Here is a 24044-nt window from a genome sequence, read left to right on the forward strand (position 1 = left end):
CCAGCACCTTAAAAAAAAAAAAAAAGAGTAATGTGCAAACCATATATTGAATGCAGGGGTGCAGAACTTCTTTCAGCACAAGGGCTCTTGTATAGGTAGAGGGAATGACTCTAAGAATCAGCAGGCCTCCAACACAATTGTTCTTTATCACACACAGAAATGAAGAACTTAGCAGAAGCTCCACCATTGTTGCTACTCCGAGATCTACAGGAGCTGCCAAGGTTCAAAACAATAACTAAGCCACAGAACCCCCCCCCACCCCCCCGGACACATAACAAGGGCCAAACTCCATTTCAGAGAAGCTCTCGTGGGATGGGCTGCGGAGAGATTCCATTGGTAGGCCAGGCTGAAAGCAAATGGGAGAGGGCTAAAATTACCAAAGATACCAGCTTATTTTAGTTTAAAGCTCTTCCAGTAACTCCACCTTCGGAGCGGCACTTCAACCTTTTAGAAGAGGGGGAAGAGAACTGCACAAAAGCTAGGAAGCCACCAATCAGTGGCTGGGAGAAAGGGGGGGTGAGTGTGGCCCCTGAGGAACCACAGAGGGCCAGATTGGAACCTGAAATAGGCTGGATTTGGCCCCTTCTGCACCCCTGATTTAATGTAATTTGCTCACACACTTTACTCCCTGCCCTTCTCCTGAAGAACCCCTTTGTGACCCCTGCCTCTGAGTGATCTCAGTGGTTGTAAACCTCACGGCTTCATCACACGGAGCGTTTATCCTGCTATTGAGACTGCTCGCTCACGGAAGTTTGCAGGCCCTTTAGATGACATCGTGAACCTCCAGGGCATCTCCCACACTAAATGACCTTCATTCTGATTTTAAATATATCGGCGATAATGAGGTATCAAATGACCCCACTTGTGTTCCGCTTGAGTTTCCTCCATGAAAAAGGAAAAGCTGCAAGAAGAGGAGCAAGATCAATGAAACATATGGAAGGCTCAGATAAGGGGGAGAAGGAGGGGGAAAGGGGAGGGGGGAAAGGAAGCGCGTGTGAAGGGAGCCTGTGGTGATCCTGCATTTAAAACGGAAGCAGAAAGCCCCATTTAGAGATGCTGTCTTCTGATGAAAAAGGTGGGTGATATTCCTATTTTAGAATAGAAAACTGGGAACAATTCAATGAGAGCCCAATGAAGACAAGCTCCAGAACAAGGCAGCCCAGCCACCCTGTCAGCCACGTGGTTTCCAGGCAGCAGAGCAACTACCTGCAAAGTGAAGCCAACTACAAAGTTAGCCAAAATACCAAGCGTCCTTTTGGTAACATCCCATCTTAGCACAGTCTCTTGTTCAGCAAAAACAAACTGCCTGCAAAGGGATTTCCATCATCATAGGGTGCAGCACAGCATGGCTGAATATTAGACAAAGTAAGTGGATTCACCGCAGATTTATCTTTTGCAGTCAGTAGAATAATGCCATTTTGATCGAATAAAGATTTCAGGATCAGGGTGATGCATTTGTAGCTTGTTGGTTAAGTTTGTGTGTGAGCTTTGCCAATATGGATCGGTGGAGACCACTTGGGACATGGAACTAGGAGACTGGTGTTCAGCGCTGCTCACCTACAGATTTACTTTAACTTGGTGGAGGCTGATGGCTCCGATGTCAGTGGGGCGGTGAATGCAGTCTGGGTTTCAGTCAGAACCAGACAGAACTCTAAAGGAGCTATCCAAGTTCGTACCTTCAACAGCTTCTTTAGAGTTCTGTCTGGTTCTGACTGAAACCCGGAGCGGATTCACCACCCTACTGACATCGGAGCCACCAGCCTCCACTGGTTTAACTTGCTTCTTTGAATCATACAGGTCTACCAGCGAGCTGCTTTCTCCAAACACACCCGTTCTTCTTGGTTTGGAGTAGGTTAGCTGATCCCCAGGTGGCAGATGGGTAGATGGTCTTTCCTGCCAGCCTTTCCTTCTAGTTTCCTTGGACTAGAAGCTGTAGTTCCCTTGAACTCTCTGGATAAATCAACATTACAAAGTTATAACAGTTTGATATCAGTTTAACTGGCATGGCTTCCCCCCAAAGAATCCTAGGAACTGTAGCTTGATGAGGATGCTAAGAATTCTTTGTTAGAGGCCCCTAGCCCCACTCAAGAAATAATAGGGAATGACTGTTATACCAGTTTAAATCTATAGTTGTAGACCAGTTTCCCCCAGCCTGGTGCCCTCTAGTTGTTTTGGACTGCAGCTCCCAGCATTCCTGATCATTGGCCATGCTGTCTGGGGCTGATGGGAGTTGAAGTTCCAAACATCTAGAAGAAACAAGGTTGGAGATGGCTGGTGTAGATATATCCTCAATGTGTGTAGTAAACTTTGTACAGTTTTCCACTGTAATGTGAAGATATTAATGCTGACGAAAAAGATGTTGTATTCTGCACAATTTATTCTCATATTGAAGGAGGTGGTAGCATCCTTCTGTTCAACTAAGGGGGGGAAATAAGGTTGACAAAATAGCATTCTAGAGAGAGTGATTTCCAGTGTAGCATGACCTTTTGGTCAATTAAGATGTTTGCGACATTTCCTGTGTTAATGAATCCAAAGTGTGTCAAAGGACTGGTCATTTCAACAACATTTTAGCACAGAGCAGAAAGGAGTTACTGATGCATTTTCCCACGTTTCTGCTTTTCTGTTGTGAAACAGACTCTCCCCTTGTATTACTGGCATTATGAAAGAAAGAAAAGAAAGGAAGAAAGAAAGAAAGGCCTGACTGCAAATCAATTATTTTGTTAGCACTGGTAACTTCTCTCTCTCTCTCTCTTCTGCATGCCTGCATCCGTCCAGCTGGGGGCTGGCTGTTGGGCGGACAGGCCAACGACGTCACGGAAAAGCCCTGTCTCTGATCAGATGGGCTTAATATAAACCAGGTTTGCTGAGAAAGAATTAGAGAGGCAGCCCTTGAACAGAAGAAGGATTTTCTGTGGGAGACTGGTTCGGGATTCAACACTCTCTGAGAAGTAGGGAGTGAGATCGAGGGAGTCGACTGTGTTTGGAACAGACAATAAAAAAAAACAAAAAAGCGACAAGGTAGTACTGGTTTTAACAAGCATGAATTTGAATGCATTTCTTAGCACCATAGCCATGTAAGTAGACAGACAAAAGCCAAACGTTTGAAAGAAAGTCTGAAATTTGCACCAGACCTTATTTTATTTCTTTGTTAGATTATTAAGTAACAGCATAATTAAAAGTGCAAAGCAACAAGCAACGAGACTTTACTAAATGAATTGAATCAAAAGGAAGGCAGCATTTTAAACTATCAATTTTTAATGGGGTGGTAAATGTGAACTAGTAGTAAATAGATGCATGTGTTAGATGGGTTTAGTCTCATTCTTGGTTGCACATGTTGATGTGATGAGAGCAGATGAGGAATAGTCTTGCTTTGGATAGCATATGGTATCTTTCTCTCTGGCATTCCTTTGCATCTTTGCAGATCTCCACTCAAAAGGCAGGCAACGTCGCTGGTAATTCTGCAGGGAGCTGTGAAAAGCATGGCAAAGAATTTGTATCCGAAAATGACATGGAGTGGAATTTGCTGCTTTGCTACAGACATGTGTTTCAAAATTGGCCCGAAGCCTCCCACCCTCCATGAAGTTATTGGAGAGCTTGTCCAAAGGACAAAACAAGTGCAGAGTTTTTGAAAGAGAGCTGAACTTGCAAATACCTCTGTACGTTAACTTTGAAAATGGCCTTCAGCTGAGCTCCCTCTTTGGCAAATGCTCTGTTTGTTAGCTAAAGAGAGGTGATGTGAACTGAGAAAGCTCAACCTTAAGCTTGAATAAGCAAAATGTCTAAATAGCTGTCAGAGTTGGAGCTGGAGAGCATCAAAGCAACTTTCCTTAAAAAGGGTAGCTGCAGATGATACTTGCCCTCAGGAATTACCTCACAGCATCGCCTCCCACCAACACTGAGTAGTCCTTCCAGCAAAGTGTAATTAAAGACCACCTTTAGACAAGGGGAAAGTACCCAGCTCTCCTGAGCTGAATTTGGGCCTTTCCAGTTGATTGGACTTCTCGCGCAATAAACATACTGCCGTTCCTCATTTGGGGTGTTCTGTGCTCCCTATTACAGCACCTTATCCCATAATTGATCCTTTAAGAGACGTGGGGATTTTTTTTTTCTTAGATATGCAATGTCAACTAAAACCATGGAAAACTAATGGAAAAAACAACCTCCCATGATGTAAATAACATTGCAGCACCTGCAGCATGTTGGACTTGATGGTCTTGTAGGCCCCTTCCAGCCCTACTATTCTATGATACTATACGTAATGTGTCTAGCAGCTATCTGTGAAAAATAATCTAAAGTCATTGCTTTTTATGGCATAAAACCAAATTTCTTGATTGCTTCAGACAGCTTATTCCAGGTGTGATAACTATGACAGCAGACCGGTACGCTCACAAGCCACATGTTCAGGCAGAGGAAGGGGAACTATCCACTTTTTGAATTGCTGCTAGTCCATATGAGCAAGCAGGATTGTTACAGGCAGGGGGTGATTGTCATGCTTAAATGGGATGGTGGCTCAAGCTCTTCAGAATAAGAAGCGAGATACCTCTTCAAGGACGCATTTCCTTTTTGTGGTGTGTCTTCCTGCTGTTGTCATTTCTAGCATCGCATTGGGAAAGGCCCAGGTGTCAGGAACTGCTGACATCAGAACGCTTGCAGATAAGGCATACCAGTTCAGGTATAAAGCAGTTCATAACCTAATCGTCAGCGGAGGCCGGTGGCTTCGATTTTGGTGAGGCTGTTCGTCCATTCTGGGTTTCAGTCAGAACCAGCCAGAACTCTAAAGGAGCTATCCACAGTGCTGAACCCTATCCACAAAATGGGTTCAGCACCTTGGACATCTCCTTTAGAAATCTGCCTGGTTCTGACTGGAACCCAGAATGGATGCACAGCCTCACCAAAATCGAAGCCACCGGCCTCCACTGCGGATCATACATGCAACACTTGTGATTTCACTGTTGCTGTTCTTTCCAACCAGGGGGAACAAGCCATGACTCTGAACAATGTCACCATGCGTCGCAGCAGCGGCACCGTGCAACCACTGCAGCAGCGCTGGAGCATCCCGGCTGACGGGAGGCATCTGGTGGTCCAGAAAGACCCCCATGAGTGCAACCGACATAAAAGATACACCATCAGCCCCGAAGAGTATTACCGACGGAGCTGGTCATCAGAGTCTTCCGATTCCGTCATCTCCTCTGAGTCGGGGAACGGCTACTACCGAGTGGTCCTCATCGGGGAACAAGGAGTTGGTAAAACGACCATAGCCAGCGTCTTTGCAGGCGTGCACGACAGCATGGACAGTGACTGCGAAGTGCTAGGAGGTAGGTCGCAATGTTCCATGCTGCCTTGGTTTATTATAAATAAATGAATGGGCGAGGGCTTGATGACACCCATAAGCCCCAAGCCTTGATTCAACCCTCCCCCCTTAATCATCATCATATATACTAACAGCAAAACTCACTGTCTGAATGTGGATCCTTATGACGCCAAAACAGCACCATCGACACATGAGATCGAGGTCTCAGAAGGCTTGTGGGGAAACCAAGATTTGTAGAAGTACCAAACCAATTTTTTTAAAGGAAGAAGAAACCCTAAAGGGGAGGAAAGGTTCCTCCTGTGCAAGTACCGGGTCATTGCTGACCCCTAGAAGGATGCCGCTTGAGCTGGTGTTTTCATGGCAGACTGTAGCGGGGTGGTTTACCATTGCCTCCCCCAGTCATGACCACCTTTCCCCCAGCAAGCTGGGTGCTCATTTTACCGATCTCGGAAGGATGGAAGGCTGAGTCGACCTGAGCCGGCTACCCGAGACCCGACTTCTGCTGGGATCAAACTCAGGTCGTGGGGAGAGTTTCGGTTGCAATACTGCCGCCACTCTGTGCCACACGAGGCTCTTTAAAAGGGGAGGGGGGACCTCAAAAACAACCCAATGAAGAGTAATCAGGCTCAGTGGACATGAAATGCTGGCTGACTGTTGGAGGGGGGAAGGTGGAAACAGAAAACCAGGTGGTGGTGGAATGCAATGCAATGGTGTATCCTGGAAAAGGGCATGGCTGGCAGGTACCCTGAGCAGGATCACTCCACATTGCAACATTATGTTGCAGGTCCCACTTGTTTTAGCCAAATCATAGGCCTCTCTGTACCATTCTAGAACAGTAGCTTAAGGGGCCATTACAAAAGGTAAGGGGGCTGGTCCCCCTGCCATTTGTGCAGTGGCTGAAATGTGTGCCTGATACAACACCATTTAAGCCGCCAATATGACCCCCACCAGTAGGAAGATGATTGCCATTATTTTCTGAGAGCTGAGTGCTGTTTGAGCCCCATGCCATCAAAATCTCTTCTAACATAAAAACATGGAACATAGAAAGTGAGCCAACTCTGCACACCACCATGGCTTCCACTTTATATAGCCGTCAGTTTTTAAAGTTGTCTCACTCTTGGCCTTCTGCAGACCAATTACTTCTTGAGCAATGGCTCAAATGATCCTCATGATTTGTTCATTTACTTATGGAAATTCAGATTCCACCTCTCAACCAGGTAGTCGGGGCATCTTATATACATAATAAAGAAACAACAGACCATTAAAAAAAACCCACCTCAGTTAAGGAAAAAGTGTCACTACTAAGAGTTTTCTCTTCTTTCATCTTCAAGCTAATGGGAGAACAGGCGAGAAACCCTATCCTACAGGTCATGTGAGAAGGGTGGTGCTTGTTGCTTGCTAAGGGCCTTCCCCAGCACATCTTACTGTTGATTAATATTGGAGCCTCGGATTTTATTTATCTTAGGCCCTAATAGGCTTTAGCTTATCTTTGTTTACTATGAGCCTTTCTACACAAGGCATTTATTGTTCGCTCGTGATTCCTCATTCACAGTCATTTGCGGGTGCTTTACACGACATTGTCATCCTCCAGGGCCCTCCTTTTCCTTGCAACCAGTATCATGGTTTTTTTTCTAATGAGGGAAGTCTGGTATATCCTGAATGGTGGCATGAAACCCTTGTCTATTTCTGCAATTCTTCTATACCACAGTGCCACCTAGTGGTTCTGTAATGGAATATATAGATAGGCAGAAAGAAAACCCCCAGAAAAAAAACACATGTGTAAAGGAGCCATATGTGGCAGGAGGGCAGTGGGGTGGAAGGGGAAGAAGGAGATGTTCATCATGTTAGGGAAGAGATATACAACACTAGAGTCCTCTACTTGAAGGCGATTCTCCATATTACAGTGATATTGTGAGCAACTGAGGGCTCTACTATGTAGATTCCATCATCATCATCATCATCATCATGTACACTAATTCCAGTCTTCAGTGGGAGAGTGCCATTGCTTATGTTGCCCAAATAGCACCACCCCAAATAGCAGGCTTGGGGAAACCCCAAGGTTTGCAAAGTGCAAATAAATAGTGAAGATTAGGGTAGGAAACAGCCTAATGAGGACTGAGCACGCTCAGTCATCATGGAATGCTGACTGCCTGGGGAAAACCAGGTGCAGGGAGGGATGGAACGGAGTGACTGGAACAGAGAATGGCACTCCACACTCAGAGCTGGTCCTATCATTAGGCAGAGTGAGGCAGTCACCTCAGCCAGATGTGGGGCAGAACAAAAAGGTGTTGGGGGAGGCCAGCCCTGTGTCCCCTAAACTAGCCTGCTGCCCTTAGGTGTGGTACAGGATGTTGTCCCATCACCACTGCTTTCCTATTCAGCTGCTTTCCTAGTCAGCTTTTGAACATGGAATGGGAGTGGCTGTCATCTTGGGCTTTGTCTCAGGCAGCAAAATGTCTTGGGCCAGCCCTATCCACACTGCAATATTTTGCTGCCTTCTACAGCAAAATGGCCATACCATCTAATAATATTCATGGAAGCTCTCCTATTTCATTGCTGCATAACAGCTGAAATTGAATAGCAGGACCTTTTATTTATAACATTTATATCCCTTCTTTCTCCTATCATAGAACTCAAGGTGGCGTCCTGTAAATCTGAAAATACTCCTCTGGAATCTAATCTCAAAAAGGATCCCACCCTGCCAAATTGTAATCCAGAAAGCCACACCAGAAACATGGAACTGCATAATCCAACATGCCATACATATTTTATTTATTTATTTGCTGTACTTTTAAACCACTCAATAACCAAAGTTCTTTGAGTGATGTACAATATGTTAAAAACATAAAATGCAAACATTAACACAAAGAACAAAAACAGGTTCTTGGGTGTCTCCCATCCAGGCACTGAGCAGAACCAGACTTGCTTATGTATACTACAGCATAGAGGAACTTTATGTGCTGGATTTATGCCCAAAATACCTGTGTTAAATCCTTGTAGAAAAGTAGTTGGTAAACCTACATACGACCATAGCCCCCAAATTTCCATTTTAATTTTTGGCAGGGGGTTAGATATCTTTATTATTGCTGTGTGTAACTTTAGGATATATTTAAAAAGTTTATCCCCCATTGTGTCTCTTTCTGTAGGAAGTGGAGCACATTGCTTCCTAGCTTACAAAAGGGGGGAAAAGAAAAGAAAAATTAAATTGAAATAATAATTTCTCAAAACGTATGGATAATTTATGTACGTAGCCCTGGGGCCTCTAAAATTCTCTAAATTATATGTTGGCTTTAGAACATAATCCTTACCCTAAAGAGATGCAAGCTGCATCACAGACAATAGAAACTTGCATGAAATGCATTGCCTTATCTAGTATTTTCACACATTCATCATATTTAGCTAGAAGCATTCGTGTATGTAAGGAAGCGTTATTGCCAATTTAACATTCTGTATGGTACTTGCCAGTCTGTTTCTGAAAAAGGTCAGTCTCCTTTGCCTCTGCACACTTTTGCCCCAGGATAAAGCTGTTTGATTTGAGTTGCTTGCAACAGCAATGTCTGTTCACCCATAAACGGAGTGAAAACAAGTATTTCCCATACTAAGCCTAGCTGGAGCCTGTAGGTCTGCATCTCCCATGGGGTCAAATGTTCAGCATTTGGCTTATTTCTTCCAGTGGGTCTTCTTCTTCATGCTCTTCCTACCCGTCTTAGGATAAAGATAACACCAACCAAAAATGCATGTGATTATTCGCCTCATGGACCTCGTTTCTGTCAGGGAAATTATAAAACCATTGCCAGAGCCTGCTATCTGAATGAAAAATAGAACATGGTTTTCTTCGGGATGTATTTTTGTCTTTCTGAGAAGAAAACAAACTCGTTCCTCATAGTTGTTTGCAGGGAGAGTGAGGGTGCAATGAGAGATGCAGTGGAAGGAACAGAGAGAAAATACCCTAGGTTGGCAGTACTGCAATGCTGGTGTACGTGGATTGATTTATTATATCTGAGCGTGTATCAAGAGTGAATTTGGTTCCCAGATAGAAACAATGACAAAAATATATCCTGGGATATTTTCCTTCACTGTGACAGAATCATAGGAGGTTCAAATCACAGACAATATAACACCTTCTATCAGAGTGAAATTAGTTTGGTACACAGGAGTATTTAAGCGTTTGAGTTTCACAGAACACTTCCCAGTAGGCAGAATGGAGAGGTACAGTTTGTGTGATGAAGAGTTCTGTGAAACTCAAAAGCCTGCCTGCATACTCAAAAGCCCTATTAATCATTCATAAAAGGGATGGGGCCACACATGCCAGCCCTACCTCCAGTGTTCCTGACCTCCCCATGTTGAGTGGAGGCTTCTGCTCATGTACCTGATAGTGCAAAGGGTTCAAGCCCACTGCTGACTTCCCCGTTCAACACAGGGAGCTGAGGACTTAGGGACTGGCACTCAAGAAGATTTGGGGGGCAGGGCCAGTGTGCATTGCCCAGTCTCTCTTACCCGTTGTTCATATGCCCTGTTCAGGCGTAAGACCTGAACAGGGCTTTATACTAACAAAAGTTGGTTTAATAAAAAAAAGTAATGTTGCCTTTGCTTTGGGACCAATTAGGCAACCACCGTCAACTGAACTACCACACAATCATAGGATTGTTAGGGACCCATTTAATTTCTGCTTCTCCCGACATTATCCTTTTGATTACATGGGATCAAGATTTATTTATTTATTTACTGACACTGCTTTCCCTCCCTTTCTAGAAGACACCTATGAACGCACCTTACTAGTAGATGGTGAAAGCGCAACTATCATGCTTCTTGACATGTGGGAAAACAAGGTAAGCGTGCAAGGTCATTTTGTCACGCAAAGGTTTGTGAAACATGGCTTTGGAAATTTGACTTTCATGGCTATATATGCCCTAAATCTGAAGGGGGGGGGGGATGTTTTTGGATAAATTGTTAGACAAGGTGAAGTATAAGGTTCAGTAGTTTTATCCTTTTTTTAAAAGAGGCTCCTAAATTCAACAGCATATATAGTTGGGAATATTGAGAAACAAAACTTGAAACAATTTCAAGGAGCCTCTGTGGCTGTCAGGAGCCTCTGGCTAAGCTCTTACTTTGTGCAGGGAAAGGTTACACAAAAGCATCTGGTGGGCTGGATGCAGGGCTGACATCAAGGCTAGGCACGGTTGGGCACCTGCCAAGGGCCCACACCCAAGGGCCCAATGACGAGAGTCCCCTGGAATTGCTCTTCCTCTTCACCATTGCATCCTGCTTCTTCACCTGCCTCTCGCTCTGGCCCAGACAATGGTGGTGGTGAAAAGGAGGAGCGGTAGATGTCACTGCCTACTTGTTGACTGGCTGTCTGCCTGTCAAGCAAGCAAGCAGTAGCAATGATGAGAAAGAGGAGGAGAAGCAACAGCCACAGGTGACAATGGCAATGAGAAGGTGGACTTACTGAGGGAGAGGCCCATTGAGGGTGTCTTGCCTCAAAGCACTCAAAAACCTGGAGCCATCATTGGCTGGATGCTGCCTGTACGCAAGAGTTTGCAGTCTTTGCTTTATTGCACCTGGTGCTCCATAAGAACATGGCTGGCCTTTGAGATCTGCCTCAGGAGCCCTGGTCTCTGTTCCATCCATATGTTAGATCAGGCATATGTGGACAAGAGACAGAGCTTTTTTGGTAGTGGCACCATGACTCTCCCAGTGGAGATTCACCAGGCCCTGTCTGTTTCCATCCTTCAACAGATGGTAAAAAATATTCTTGTATAGGCTAACTTTTAATCAGTATCCTGCTGTTTTATGATGTTCTTGGTGAAATTTTATTGCTGCTGCTTTGTTTGTATTTTTTTCTTTCAATGATGGATTGTTTTATGGCATGTTATATTATATTTTCTTCTTGTTGTAAGCCAATTTACTTATTTTCTTTTAAAAGCTTTATATAAATAATCTTGACCATGAAGCTGACTGAGTGACTTTGGCCTAGTCACTAACTCTCAGCCTAACCTACCTCACAGGGTTGTTGTGAGGATAAAGTGGAAAGGAAGAGGACCGTGTAAGCAGCCTTGGGTGCCTTCCAAGAGGAAAAAAGGCAGGATATAAATGCAATACTCCTTCTCCTCGTGGCCAGTTGGAGGTGTGCTGCAGTCACCACTTGCAGTACTGTGTTGTGCCCACCGCTGTAAATGCAGACTTTCAAAAAACAACCACAACAATTATCTTGCACGTGATGGAAGTTGCACACAACCAGAAGGCAGGGAGCTGGCCCTGGGCGAACTTTACAGCAGACACCATGTGCCTAATGGCTGTTTCCACAGGTGCCAAGCTGGCTTAAATCCAGGGGCTCTGTTTAACTGTGCTGTGAGTTGTGACTTAAACGTCAGTGAACAAGTAATATGTTGGGTTGGATCCAGATTTGGAAATGTGCAATGGGACTGGTGGAAGCAGACCTCTCCACCCCCTCCTCCCCGTGGCGGCCCCTCCAGCCCCCCAAAGGTGTTACATAGAGGGTCAGGAGACCCTGGTGAATAGGGTAGGTTGTGGTGCAGGGTGCTGAGGGGGGAAAGGAGGGATTCTCCAAAAGTCAGGTGGAGGCATCTTCCACAAGTGGAACATGGGGGGGGGCTGCTATGGGGGGGCACAGGGAAGGCTGCTTCTGCCAGCTCCATTGCACATGCCTAACTCTGGATCTAATCCATTGACTTTTTTGTAGCCAGGCATTGCTAGAACCAATATGAGTTGTTATTGGTGCTTGTATGAAATAGTGGTAGTTTTGCGTTATATTTAAAGAGCCAAGGGGTAGAGGGGAAAATCATGACCCTAAGATTCAATTCAATTTATGGACCAAAATAAGTGGCCAAGCATCCTGGAATGGAAGTTAATGGACTCAAGTTAATTTTTCAGAGGAGTTGGTCTAGGAGGACCTTAATTTACAGTGAAACAGTCAGACAACTGGTTTATCCAGCCTTGATTGGTAGAAGTCCTGCGACCTGAGAGCCTTTAATTAAAGATGCTGAAGACTCAGCCTGGAGTCTCATAGGGGGTTTAATTTTGAGCCAGGGATGAACCCTGTGACCTGTTGTCAGTGTGAGGGCTCAGCCTGCTTCTGCGTGTGTCCTGGGATGACCAGATACGAAGGAGGACAGAGCTCCGATACCTTGAATTGCTGTATACAAGAGGGATATTTAGCAGATGTTCCACCAGGCCCTAACAGCTGCTGGGCTTCTCATGAGAAAGGACCTATGTGTGCCGCTTGACTTGTTTTTGTGTGCAGCTGCCCTTCCAGGAGGGCGGGCCCTTGGTGTCCCCATAAGGGCCAGCTGCTAGCAGCCAGCAGCAGTGGAAAAGTTGAGGACTAGCTTCTAAGCTCGCTTTCCCAAGCCTGGTGTTCTCCAGATATGTTGAACTACAACTCCCATCACCCCCAGCACCATAGTGATTGGCCCTGCAGGCTGGGGTTGGTGGGAGTTGTAATCCAACACATCTGGAGGGCATCAACTTGGGAGAGGCTGATCAAAGATATTCCGCCCCACCATCACCTCTAGCAACTGACAAGGGGCTTTTCCACACAAGGCGTTTATCATGTGCTCCTCATTCCCTACTCACAGTTGTTAACGGGTTCTTTAGATGCCATTGTGACCCTCCAGTTTCACTTCTGTATCTAAAGAGCACTTTTGGCGAGTTTTTTTTAGAGCAGGGAAAACCCATTATTTACTTGTAAAAGCAAAAGAAACCACTTTTTTCACGTGTGTATTTGCGCTGATCCACTGTACCACAGTGACACCTAGAGGTTATGTGATAGAAAAGCAGGAAAATAAATGCTCCTTGTGTAGTGCCAAATTCTGTGATGAAACCGAAACTAGATACAGTGGATCAACAGGCGATTAACAGCCTTGTGTAGCAAAGACTGATACTTGGTAAAGTTTCTTTCACTGTGTAGAAACAACGGAGTTGTATATCTCCATGCAAACATCAAAATAGTGATTGTGGCATGTTTTGTGTGTGTGTGTTCTTGAAGATTCAGCATTTGCCTTTAAATTTAAAATGCACAGACAGAATAAACTAGCCCTGCAGGCTACAGCAAGAGCAACTCAAAACACAAGGACACGAAGCTAGAACGGCGAGATGAAAACATCACCAGAGGATGGTGCCTTATACCTTGTCAATATAAGTAAATACCATTTACTTATATTGGATCTTCTGATGGATTTTCATTGTAAGCTATTTTGAGAGCTAATCTTGGCTGAAAAGCAGAGAGTAAATATAATAAACAAAACAGCACAAAAGATGCAGCTGCTGAAATTCTCTCTTCTATCCAACCATTAAAGGCACAGGAGCCAGGGATGGACGAATGTGTCAGCTTCAGTTTCTCATTTTTCAGTCTTAAGTTCATGCTCAACTCTGATATTTTTTTAAAAGTTTGCATAGAAATTCATACACATTTTTGTGCACATTTATCCTAATACATGCATCTTTGTATGCAGTTTTGCCCAATATACACATTTTTTTGCAAGCAGTTTCCCAGTATAATGCATTTCTCAATGTTATTTTCACCAGTGTATAGATTTCTGTGTGCACGTTCCCTAATATATGCATTTTTGTATGTATTTTTGATTAGAGAACTCCACTGCAAAATTCTTCTTTGCATCGGGTCTTCCTAGCAGGCACAGTGTGTGTTTTCCCATATTCCCGAATAAACACAGCCAGCCAATGTATGTCTGGATTTAGGTAAAACGGGGTCTTGGAGGTCAAAGGCAGAGTTTACATGTAGGTTTGAGCCCCAAATTAACTACCTGCTATGCTCGTTCTATAACCGCGAACTACACACCAAAAAAAATTAAAGCATTTCTTGACTATGATAGTATATGTTCCAGTGATTCTTCCTGGAGACAATGACCTTCCAAATAAGAAATCTAGAATTTGCTGACCTTGAATGTGATGTATTTTATTTGAATAGGGCAAAAATGGATGGCTCCAAGATCACTGCATGCAAGTCGGAGATGCATATTTGATTGTCTATTCCATCACGGACCGTGCAAGCTTTGAGAGAGCGTCTGAGCTCAGAATACAGCTCCGTAGAGCACGCCAGGCAGAAGACATACCTATTATTTTAGTGGGCAACAAAAGTGACTTAGTTAGGTGCCGTGAAGTCTCTGTTTCAGGTATGAGCCACAAGATTGCGATTGATACTGCTGTTGATTCTGTTTCTACTATTTTGATTTTGACGTTAACCCTGCTCTGAGGGTTTGTAACGTTGGGCAACTCTGCACTACAAATGTCAGCCAGTTTAACTCCCAAGAAACTCCGCCCATTATCTGTATTGGCTGAGGCAGCACAGCTGAGACAGGCTTCCTTCAGTATGCCAACCTTCCCCCAACCCACTTCCCATGTTTAAAGTTAGTAGTATTACCAGTGCTATGACTCCTCTTGTAAAAAATCTATGGCGTACATCCACCTGAAATATCTTCATTGTAATACTCCAATTCCTCCTTGGTTTATATATTCTTTTAACCTTTTTAGCATTTTTTAAAATGCTAAACCATGTTCAAAATCTGCACGATGTGAAGAATGCCATAAAAATGGCAAAGTGTAGTTTTAAAACAATTTGTTAGCATACTTTTAAAACTGGAATTTGGGCTTCTTGGCACAAAACACGCCTTGCCTTGGAAAAGGGTAAACACTGCAGGGAGGAAGGATCTAACTATTACAAAAATTTAGCAGGGGAATAAGTGGCAGAAAGGAAGTTGTGGAATCTCCATGCTTGGAAGCTTTCACACAGAAAAACTGAGACAGGCTGCACATGTTCTGTGTTCATGTCATGCAAATGTGGAATTTTCTGTTGTTCATTCAGCATCCTGAGAGTCTCCACTTTCATTTTTCAAACAGCAAGTTTTTAGCCCTTAAGGATGTGAAGACAGGCTTGAAAATTTGAGGGTAATGCCTGGTGAAATCTCAGAAGCGAAAAGCAGGTGGAAGGGACTAGGATTCAGTGCCCTCCATAACTCTTTGTCCATCCCCATGATTTAGCAGAAGCAGACTAAATTATACAAAACAACAAATTTATATACAATAAATTTACATAATTTATGGTGGTGCAGAACTTTGATTACCTTTAGTGTAGGGTAAACACAACCCTGAGTATATGGTATAAAGTAGCCTTCCGCAACCTGGCCAATGGCCCTGCTGTCTGAGGATGATAGAAGCTGTAGTGCAACACATCTGGAGGGCACCTGGTTGGGGAAAGCTGGTATACAGTCTTGCACAGGATTGGAGTACGTGATTTACTGTGTTGTTGCACTTTGTTTCTATGAGTCTCTAACTCATTTGCCCTTCATTTATTTTCTAAAGAGCATGCCAACATCCAGGTAATATGCTGACATATACCCTTCAAATATTTTGCAGAGGGCAGAGCCTGTGCAGTCGTGTTTGACTGTAAGTTCATTGAGACCTCGGCTGCTGTCCAGCATAACGTGAAGGAGCTGTTTGAAGGCATTGTGCGTCAAGTGCGACTAAGAAGAGACAGCAAAGAGAAGAATGAAAAGAGGCTGGCTTATCAGAAGAGGAGAGAGAGCATCCCTAAGAAAGCCAGGCGATTCTGGGGCAAAATCATAGCCAGGAAAAACAAGAACATGGCCTTCAAACTGAAGTCCAAGTCTTGTCACGACCTCTCTGTTCTCTAGGAACTTTGGGCCAACCTCGGACATTGTCTTTCCTGAACATTATTCAACTCCATTTTGAACAATAAGTCAATCTATATTAGATTGGTCCACAAGAAATGTAAATCTGATGGATTCACAGTTGGGATTATTGTGATGAAATGTGCCAGCAATAAGCACAGCCTAATGCATGCATGGAAGAAGAAATGCCATTTATACTTTTTGCTTTATAAATAAAATGTGTGAGTGTGTTGGGTAGAGGAGAGAACTTTTGTCTTAAACACAAGAACATTCCAAACTTACATGTGATGTTTCCAAGAAAACACAAACTGTTTCCCTTGTTGCCTTTTTGGATAATGGCCTAAGAACCAGAAGGCATCATTTGGAAAAGTTGGTTTTCTTAAGTGCCCACAGCTGAAAATCTTTGTTGTTACAATATCATTTATTCCAATGGCTAGAAAGATATCAATAGCATTCAGATGACGTTTGGATAAATGGGAGCATTATTTAATAAGAATTACACTGCTGTGGAACAACATGGAGGGTAAGTGTGAAGTTCAGTAATGAGAAGATCTGAATACCTGAGGTTAAAATATTGGAAGTTTTAGGGCGCAATCCTATTCAGATAGGCGGCCGAACTCGGAGGTGACTGCTTATCCAATGCAGGGCAGGAGAAGCTCAGAGGGGATCGTTCCCTCTGCGCTTCTCCTGCCCTGCATTTGCGGCTAGACATTTGCGGCTGTCTAGCTGCAGGAGGGCTGAATGGGGGAGGAGACTGCTGTATGACACAGTGGATGTGTTGTACAGGCATTTCCGCCCCCCCCGCCCCATAACGCCCCCTGGAATGCCCCTTTTCGGCCACTCTGCACTCCTCTTGCGAGCATGGAGGACGAAACTGTTCCACGCTGCCTCCAAGGCAGCACAGAAGTTGGGGGAGGTCAGTTCTCCGGGAACCGACCTCAGAACCTGTACTCTGAGGTCGGTTCCTGGAAAACCAGATACCCTATGGCTGTCTAGCCACCGTCTAGTGGCCATAGGATTACTCCCTTAACAACTGTAGAATAAGCATTGAAACATTTCCTTGATTATACCTAGAGCCATTCAATTCTCTTAAAAGACATAGGGTTGGACCTAGATGTGCACAGAACAGAGTTCTGTTGGTTCTAAAGGAAGAGATAGGGTAGCAACTTTCACCTATTCCCCCTTCCTCCTACAGCCCTGTGTGCCTCCTGAAAAACTGCTCCAGAGGGGCGGGGGACTGCTGGATCATCAGGGGAGGTGGCACTGGAGGCTGCAGAAGAAAGGGGGATCAGCAAAAATTGCTGCCTTGCCCCCTTCCTCTAGTGAAGGTCTGGGCAACATGCAGCCCTACTGTCCCCCACTGCAGCCCCCACCACACCCCAAACCCCCAAATTTGTAAAAAAGAAGAAATGGCATCCAGAGCTGACATTTGGAAGCCTTTTAACCATTTTAGGCTCTGTAGGTACCATGGGGCATGAGAAAGGTCAAAAATAGCTTGAAAACAAGCTAATTTTGACCCTTTTGGGTGACCCATTTTGAGTGACCCATAGCCACTCTGGATGCCATTTTTAAGTATGTTTTCTTTTTCTGTGCTGCAGGGGGAGAGGTGTGGCCTGTCTGGGCAGGGTTTGGGGTGCAAAGTTGCCCCTAGACCGTCCAAAGTTGCCCACCCCTGTTCCCTCTGTGAACAGAAGGGGCTATTCTGTTTGCAGAGGGGCAAATCTGGATACAACCCACAATTGCAGGAGAAACCTGTAACACAACTTTCTCTTGTGTCATACCACAGAATTGTTTATAATCATGGAAAAAGTAGAAAATGTAAGACATAAAATCAAGTGCAAGATGCCATTTTTTTGTGGGGGTGGGATCTCCTTTTATAATAAACTACAAAGAGATTTTGTTCTCAAATCTAGTGTTTGTATTATGCCATTACTGTTTGTATTTATTATCTTTCAACTATTAATTGTATTTTTAATGGGTGAAGTGTATCAATGGGAGGGATGGGGAAGATGTAGTTTTGAAATATATTTATTAAGTGATTTCTTATGAAAAGCTTGGTTTTTATTACCGTTTTCTATATGATACCTTTGAGATTAAGCAACATTTTATTTACATGGTTGGTAATAAATCAATAAAAGGTTTCACTGCCTTTGAACCTAAGAAGAAATCTCAAACATTTGCTCTTTTGATAGTTTTATTAAAATTTAGCTCACACAAGGAAAGATTTCGATTTGGAGTTACATGCAAAGAAAATATCAAACGTGCTAGCGTGATCCACCTAAAGAAATTTAGGATTTGACTTATTAGAGGTATGTGAACTGACCCCATCATAATTCATAATTTGGTTGCTAAATTGCAAATCAAACATAAGAACAGAAGAAGAGCCCTGCTGGATGAGACCAAAGGCCTATCGAGTCCTTTGGAATGGGAACAACATTCTGTTCACACAGCGGCTAATCAGCTGCCTGTGGAAAGCTCACAAGTAAGACATGAGTGCAATAGCCCCACCCCCCCGCACTCATCTTCCCCAACAGCTGGTGTACAGAGGCATGCTGCCTCCAATATTGGAAGTAAAATATGGTCATCATGACGAGTAGCCACTGATAGCCTTATTTATCCTCTATTAATTTGTTGAATCCCCCTTTAAAGCCATCCAAGGTGGTGGCCACCTTGTGATAGCAAATTTCATAGTTCGTGTAAAGTACTTAAAAAGGAAAGAACAATGGTCGCGTCAGTGTGGCAAGGAAATGGCCACATGCGGCTTGAATTAGCACTGTAATCACTGTGTAAATATTGAGGTTGTGAGATAATTTCTGTTTTGCTACGTAATTGTTTTTGTGTTATGAGAGCAGGAGGGAAAACAATCTCTCTATGCACCGTCTCCAAACCATACATAATTGTATACATCTCTCTCATATTCTCCCTTAGTCGTCTTTTTTCTAGGGCCATGCTGGCTGGGGGTGATGAAAGTTGTCATCCCATCTGGAGGGCACCAGATTGGGACAGGCCAGTGGAGGCTGGTGGCTCTGATGTCAGTGGGGCAGTGAATCTCCTCTGGGTTTCATTCAGAACCAGCCAGAACTCTAAGGGCGCAATCCTATGAAGGTAGTCGCAAGCCTTTGAACTCAGAGGCTGCTGACTATCTTATGCAGGGTGGCTGAAGCATGGAGGGATCCTCTCCTCTGTGCTCTGGCCACCCTGCAGTTTTGGCTAGACTCATAATTTCAGCGAGGGGGAGGGAAGGAGGCCAGAGACACCATAGGAAGCTGCATAAACCGGCTTCCTCAGTCTCCTCCCCTCCCTGCCCCTGGGATCACCCCCTTTCTCCTGTCTCCACACTCCATTTCCAAGCGCAGAGATGTAACTGGCGCGGTTCTATCCACACCACCTACAAGTAGAGGGTGCTGGGAGCATGATTTCTGGGAACTGAGGTCGGGGCCAGGGCTCTGACCTTGGTTCCCAGAAACTGTTCCTATGTCCCCATCCCCCCACTCTCTAAGGGGCATAAGATTCCTCTCTAAAAGAGCTACCCAAGGCAGAAACTCGGAGCGGATGCACCACCCCACCATCATCGGAGCCGCCAGCCTCCGCTGGGGAAGGAGGTTTTAGCTGTTCCTCATACAGAAAGCACTCTAACTCTTCATTATGGTTGCCATTTCTGCAGTCTTTCTAGTTCTATAATATCCTTTTTGAGATGGGGAGATCAGGAATACACACAATATTCCATCGATTTATATAAAGGCATATTGTTCAGCCTCAACACACGACAGCATATAACCTTTTATTGGAGTGACTGTCTGAATCAATGCAAATATTAAACTACCCAATCAAACAGACTGGCTTTATCTTCAGTATGAATTAAATATGGCAATATGAGTCAGGAGTTGATTGTGACTGAGGGCAAGAAAATCTAGCTCTGGAATGGGAACCCTCTCACTTCTTGCTTTGAATTCTCAAATACTGGCAGATAGGACATTGCAGACTATAGACTTCAGCAGTATTACAGAAGTTGAAAGCAAGTTCAGTTGTAAACAAATCACGGGGGTGTAGAGAAAAATCAGTGCTCATATCAGCAGCAAGAAAATGACCACATGCTGTTTGAATTAGCACTGTAATCACTGGGTAAATATTGAGGTGAGATAATCTCTGTTTTTCTGGGTAATTTTCCTTTCAGATGCAAAATGTAGAAAGTGCTCATACTCACAGAGAGATCTAAGTGTTGTGGTATCTCTAAGGGAGTATCTTTAAAGGAAGAGCTACTTGAGATGGCGGGAGGTCCATATTTTCAAACACAGTTTGCGCCTAACAGCTGTAGACAAGGCCGGCCCTTCCATTAGAGTAAAGCAATCGCCTCAGGCGATGGTGCAGGGGGGAAGCAGCCACAGCCCCCTGGCTGGTCTCTTTAACTGTCTGGCTGTTCCTGGCTGTGCAAGGACAGAGTGGTATATGGGAGACAACCTGTCTTGGATCCCCTAAATGTAGCCTGTGATGGAGATTGCTATTGCATCGCCAGTGTTGAAGTATGATTCAATTGCCAATTCAGTACACGGACTGGGCAAAGGGCGGGCACCATTTTGCCTTTTTCCTCAGGCAGCAAAATTTCTTGGGTCAACCCTGGCTGTAGAACACGATGGTAGGGGTGGAAACCAATGGACAGGAGGGGGTGCTGAATCATTCCTCTACCTACTGTCCCCCCCTGCATCCCTCCCCCACCCCAACTGCTTTTCTTTGACAGCATTATGGCAGTCACTTAAGAGCTTTTCTACATGAGGCATTTATTGTATGCTTGTCATTCTTTTCTCATAGTTCTTTACAGGTTCTTTAGACAACATTATGACCCTCCAGCTTTGCTTCTGGTTTTTAAGAGCACTGTTTGTTGTTAGAGCAGGGAAAATAGGGTATCATTTCTGAAAGCAAAAGGTGTTTTCCTACACATGTAATTGTGTTATTCCATTATAGCACAGCACCACCTAGAGATTAAGTAGTGGAAAAGCAGGAAAGGAAAAGTTATTTGTGCAGAGCTTGGATCTTAATTCTGTGATAAAATCAAAAGTAGATACAGCGGATTAACAGCCTTGTGCAGAAAAGCTCTTATACATCGCCCAAAGAGAGAAAATGCATTAAAAAAAGATTTGCGTCAAATTGGCCTGCACTAATTTATATGTATAGATGTAAATTTAGAAATAATTACTCTGACTGAAATAAACATACCAAACATCTGACCATAATGCGAAAGACTAGGACCAGGTGACCTCTGCGCCTGCTCAGTCTGCTGTCCAGGTAGTAACTGGTGTTGGCGACTTTAAAGCCCCAATTGCTTGCCCTTCTTAGGTTAGGAGCCCTCCATCTGGAAGCACCCTTTGTTTGAAGACATGGGTTAGGTGCCATCACATAGCCCTAAGGAGGTGAATTGTACAAAAAGACTAGAGATGTATCAAGCAACCAATGAATCTAAAGAAGCAGAGGAGCAGAACTGGACCTGGGTCAGCTGAGTCAGTGAGTCAGCCTAACATGCTGCAAAATACCTTATAAACATCAGAGTTTCTGTGACAGAAACTAATAAGATAATTGCAATGTCATCTATTGAGATCTGGCAGAGGCTGTGGAATCCATGAGTCATAGGCCTGACTGAATGACGGCAACAATGCTGAGATCCATGGATCCTCTGCATAATAACAGAGAAGGATATAAGTCTATGATCATGTGAAACTATGAGTGGCTGCAATAACTCTCTTTCAAAAGGAAAAATTAACCTCACAATATGAATTATAAATCCAACGGAAAATGTCATCTCAGTAGCTAGAAAAAGGCAAGCAGAATGTTAGCAGGTAGACAGTGAATAAGGCCAAAAATATAATCATATCCACTGATAAATCTAGTACATCTAGGCCCAATCCAACTAAATTGTGACATGTCTACTGTACTGCCTGTTGTTTTCTCTGGCCCTCCCCTGATCATGTTATATTGGCCAGTTCTGGTTTGTAGCTGCAGTTGTGTTGTAGATTTTAAAACTGTCTAGCCTAGTTACTTTATTGCTGGTGTGTGTTATTTTTATGAAATTTTGCTATTTTATCACTATCAGTTTTTTACTATATGGGTTTTTTGGTTGTAGCTGCCTTGAGAGTGCTTCTGCCCTGAAAGATAGCCTAGAAATATTTTAAATAAAATGATAAATTAATAAATTAATGAGCCTCCATCTGGAAACCAGCCCAGCCCAACCCAGCACAATCCTGGCATGTAAACTTCTTTAAATAGGGTGGGGGGAGGTGGAGGGGTATATAATTGGTTGTTGTTGTTATTGCTCTCCATCCCCCCACCCACTTTGCTTTAAATCTGGGCTCTGGCACAAATTGCTTTCTCTGTGTTGTTATATACTCTGGAGAAATTGATGCGTGTGGTTTGTGTGTGTGGGGGGGGTAGGGTTAATGGGATATGTAGAATAATCCTATGTAGGTCAACTAAGAAGTAAGTCTTACTGATTCAATGGGACTTACTCCCATGTAAGTATGCATAGGATTGAAGCCCTAAGGAAAGGAGACAGATGTGTCTCTCTCTGTAAATGCCTTGTTGTGTGAGTGTGTGTGTCTCTGTGTATGAATTCTTTGGGCACATCTGTGCGTGTGCGCGTGTATGTGTATAAATCCCTTGGGGCTGGTGTGGGTGCTTTGTGTGGGCTGCATTGTCTGATTCTTCTCCCCCACCCCTGCACACACTTGGCACTCATGATTTCAAAGACAGTTTCCTTCTCTGTGCAATGTGGGATGTTGTTGGCATGAAAAAATGGGGCTTCATGGGAGTGCTTTTGCATGGATTATTGTTAATGTTGTTGTTACAACATGAAAAAGGATGGATTTTGAATGTTCTGAGAACTCGCTGCTGTGTCTGAGTCTGAGTTACATCAGCACTGAAGTAGTCTATAGTTCTTATACCCATACTGTTGGAAGGGGGAGTGGCGTACAAGAGGCTGAGCTATGAATCAGGAAGTCCCCACTTCAAATCTGACCTCTGGCATGAAGTCACAGGGTGGCCTTAGGCAAGCCACTCTTTCTCAGCCTCACCCTTCCCATCTGCAATATGGGGGTGGGGGCTGGAGGAATAATACTGACTTACCTTATAGGGTCGTTATAAGGATTTCAGCTAGATAATTCCCATGAAGTGCTTTTAACACTTGAAAGTCCTATACAGTATTAAGTCTTATTATTAATTCTGTTGATGCTAGTTGCTGATTTTATTATTTTATTTGCCCTGCTGTTTTAGTGCTGGTTTCCAGTTATTTATTTATTTATACATACATACAATATATATACTGCCCAACTGGCAAATGCCCTCAGAGCAGTTTACATAAAACATTTTAATAACTTGTTGTGGAATGTATAAGCTGCCTGTGTAAGTTCCTAAAACTGAAAGATGCGAGTAGCAATGTTTTAAATAAATAAATACCTGCACACATAAATAAAGCATGCTTTTTTCCAGGGAGGAAAAAAAATGCATACATGTATTAGTGAGTGTGTTGGGGGAAACTTTACAATATATTTTCCAAAGAATGTCCAGTTGGTATCCATCCAAGAGTTCTTAAAGAACTCAAATGTGAAATTGCAGACCTTCTAACAAAAATATGTAACATGTTCCTTAAGATTGGCCAGTGTACCAGAAGACTGGAGAGTGGCCAATGTAATGCCAATTTTTAAAAAAAAGGGATCCAGGGGCAGGGGGATCTGGGAAATTACAGGCCATTTAGCTTAATGTCTGTTCTGGGTAAACTGGTGGAAAACATTATTAAAGATAAAATTATCATGCATATATAAAGACAAGCCCTGTTGAAAAGAATCAATATGACTTCTGCAAAGGTAAATCTTGTCTCACTAACCTTTTAGAGTTTTTTGAGAGTGTCAGTAGAAATGTGGACAGGGTGATCTGGTTGTTGTTGTTGTTGCTGTTGTTGTTGTTGTTCAGTCATTCAGTCGTGTCCGACTCTTCGTGACCCCATGGACCATAGCACGCCAGGCCTTCCTGTCCTGCGCTCTCTCCCGGAGCGTGCTAAAGTCCATATTCATTGCATCGGTGAT

At 43.8% G+C, this 24044-nt stretch overlaps 2 protein-coding genes across 2 annotated transcripts in view; one reads left to right on the forward strand and one right to left on the reverse strand.

Annotated features, from left to right (window-relative positions):
• The first annotated feature begins 2775 nt into the window (after positions 1–2775).
• On the forward strand, positions 2776–16214 carry GEM (GTP binding protein overexpressed in skeletal muscle). The gene is made up of 5 exons (XM_084849133.1): positions 2776–3018; positions 4973–5315; positions 10064–10140; positions 14259–14463; positions 15704–16214. The coding sequence occupies exons 2-5, from the start codon at positions 4985–4987 to the stop codon at positions 15979–15981; spliced, it is 891 nt and encodes a 296-aa protein (XP_084705259.1). The 5' UTR covers positions 2776–3018; positions 4973–4984; the 3' UTR covers positions 15982–16214.
• The window catches only part of PDP1 (pyruvate dehydrogenase phosphatase catalytic subunit 1), a 163114-nt gene continuing 142166 nt past the window's right edge, over positions 3097–24044 (reverse strand). The window contains exon 3 of the transcript XR_014790045.1: positions 3097–3468. The gene's annotated coding sequence lies outside the window, so the exon portion shown is untranslated. The remainder of the gene's footprint in view (positions 3469–24044) is intronic.

Source organism: Heloderma suspectum, chromosome 4 (assembly GCF_057233095.1).
Source record: "Heloderma suspectum isolate Gila_16-S chromosome 4, 16-S_ref, whole genome shotgun sequence".
NCBI classification, from domain to species: domain Eukaryota; kingdom Metazoa; phylum Chordata; class Lepidosauria; order Squamata; family Helodermatidae; genus Heloderma; species Heloderma suspectum.

Bases quoted from the DNA above. Each gene is read 5' to 3' on its own strand.
- GEM (XM_084849133.1), top strand. From the start codon at position 4,985: ATGACTCTGAACAATGTCACCATGCGTCGCAGCAGCGGCACCGTGCAA. The intron at 10,141-14,258 runs GTAAGCGTGCAA...TTATTTGAATAG, and splicing joins TTGACATGTGGGAAAACAAG to GGCAAAAATGGATGGCTCCA. The intron at 14,464-15,703 runs GTATGAGCCACA...AATATTTTGCAG, and splicing joins CCGTGAAGTCTCTGTTTCAG to AGGGCAGAGCCTGTGCAGTC.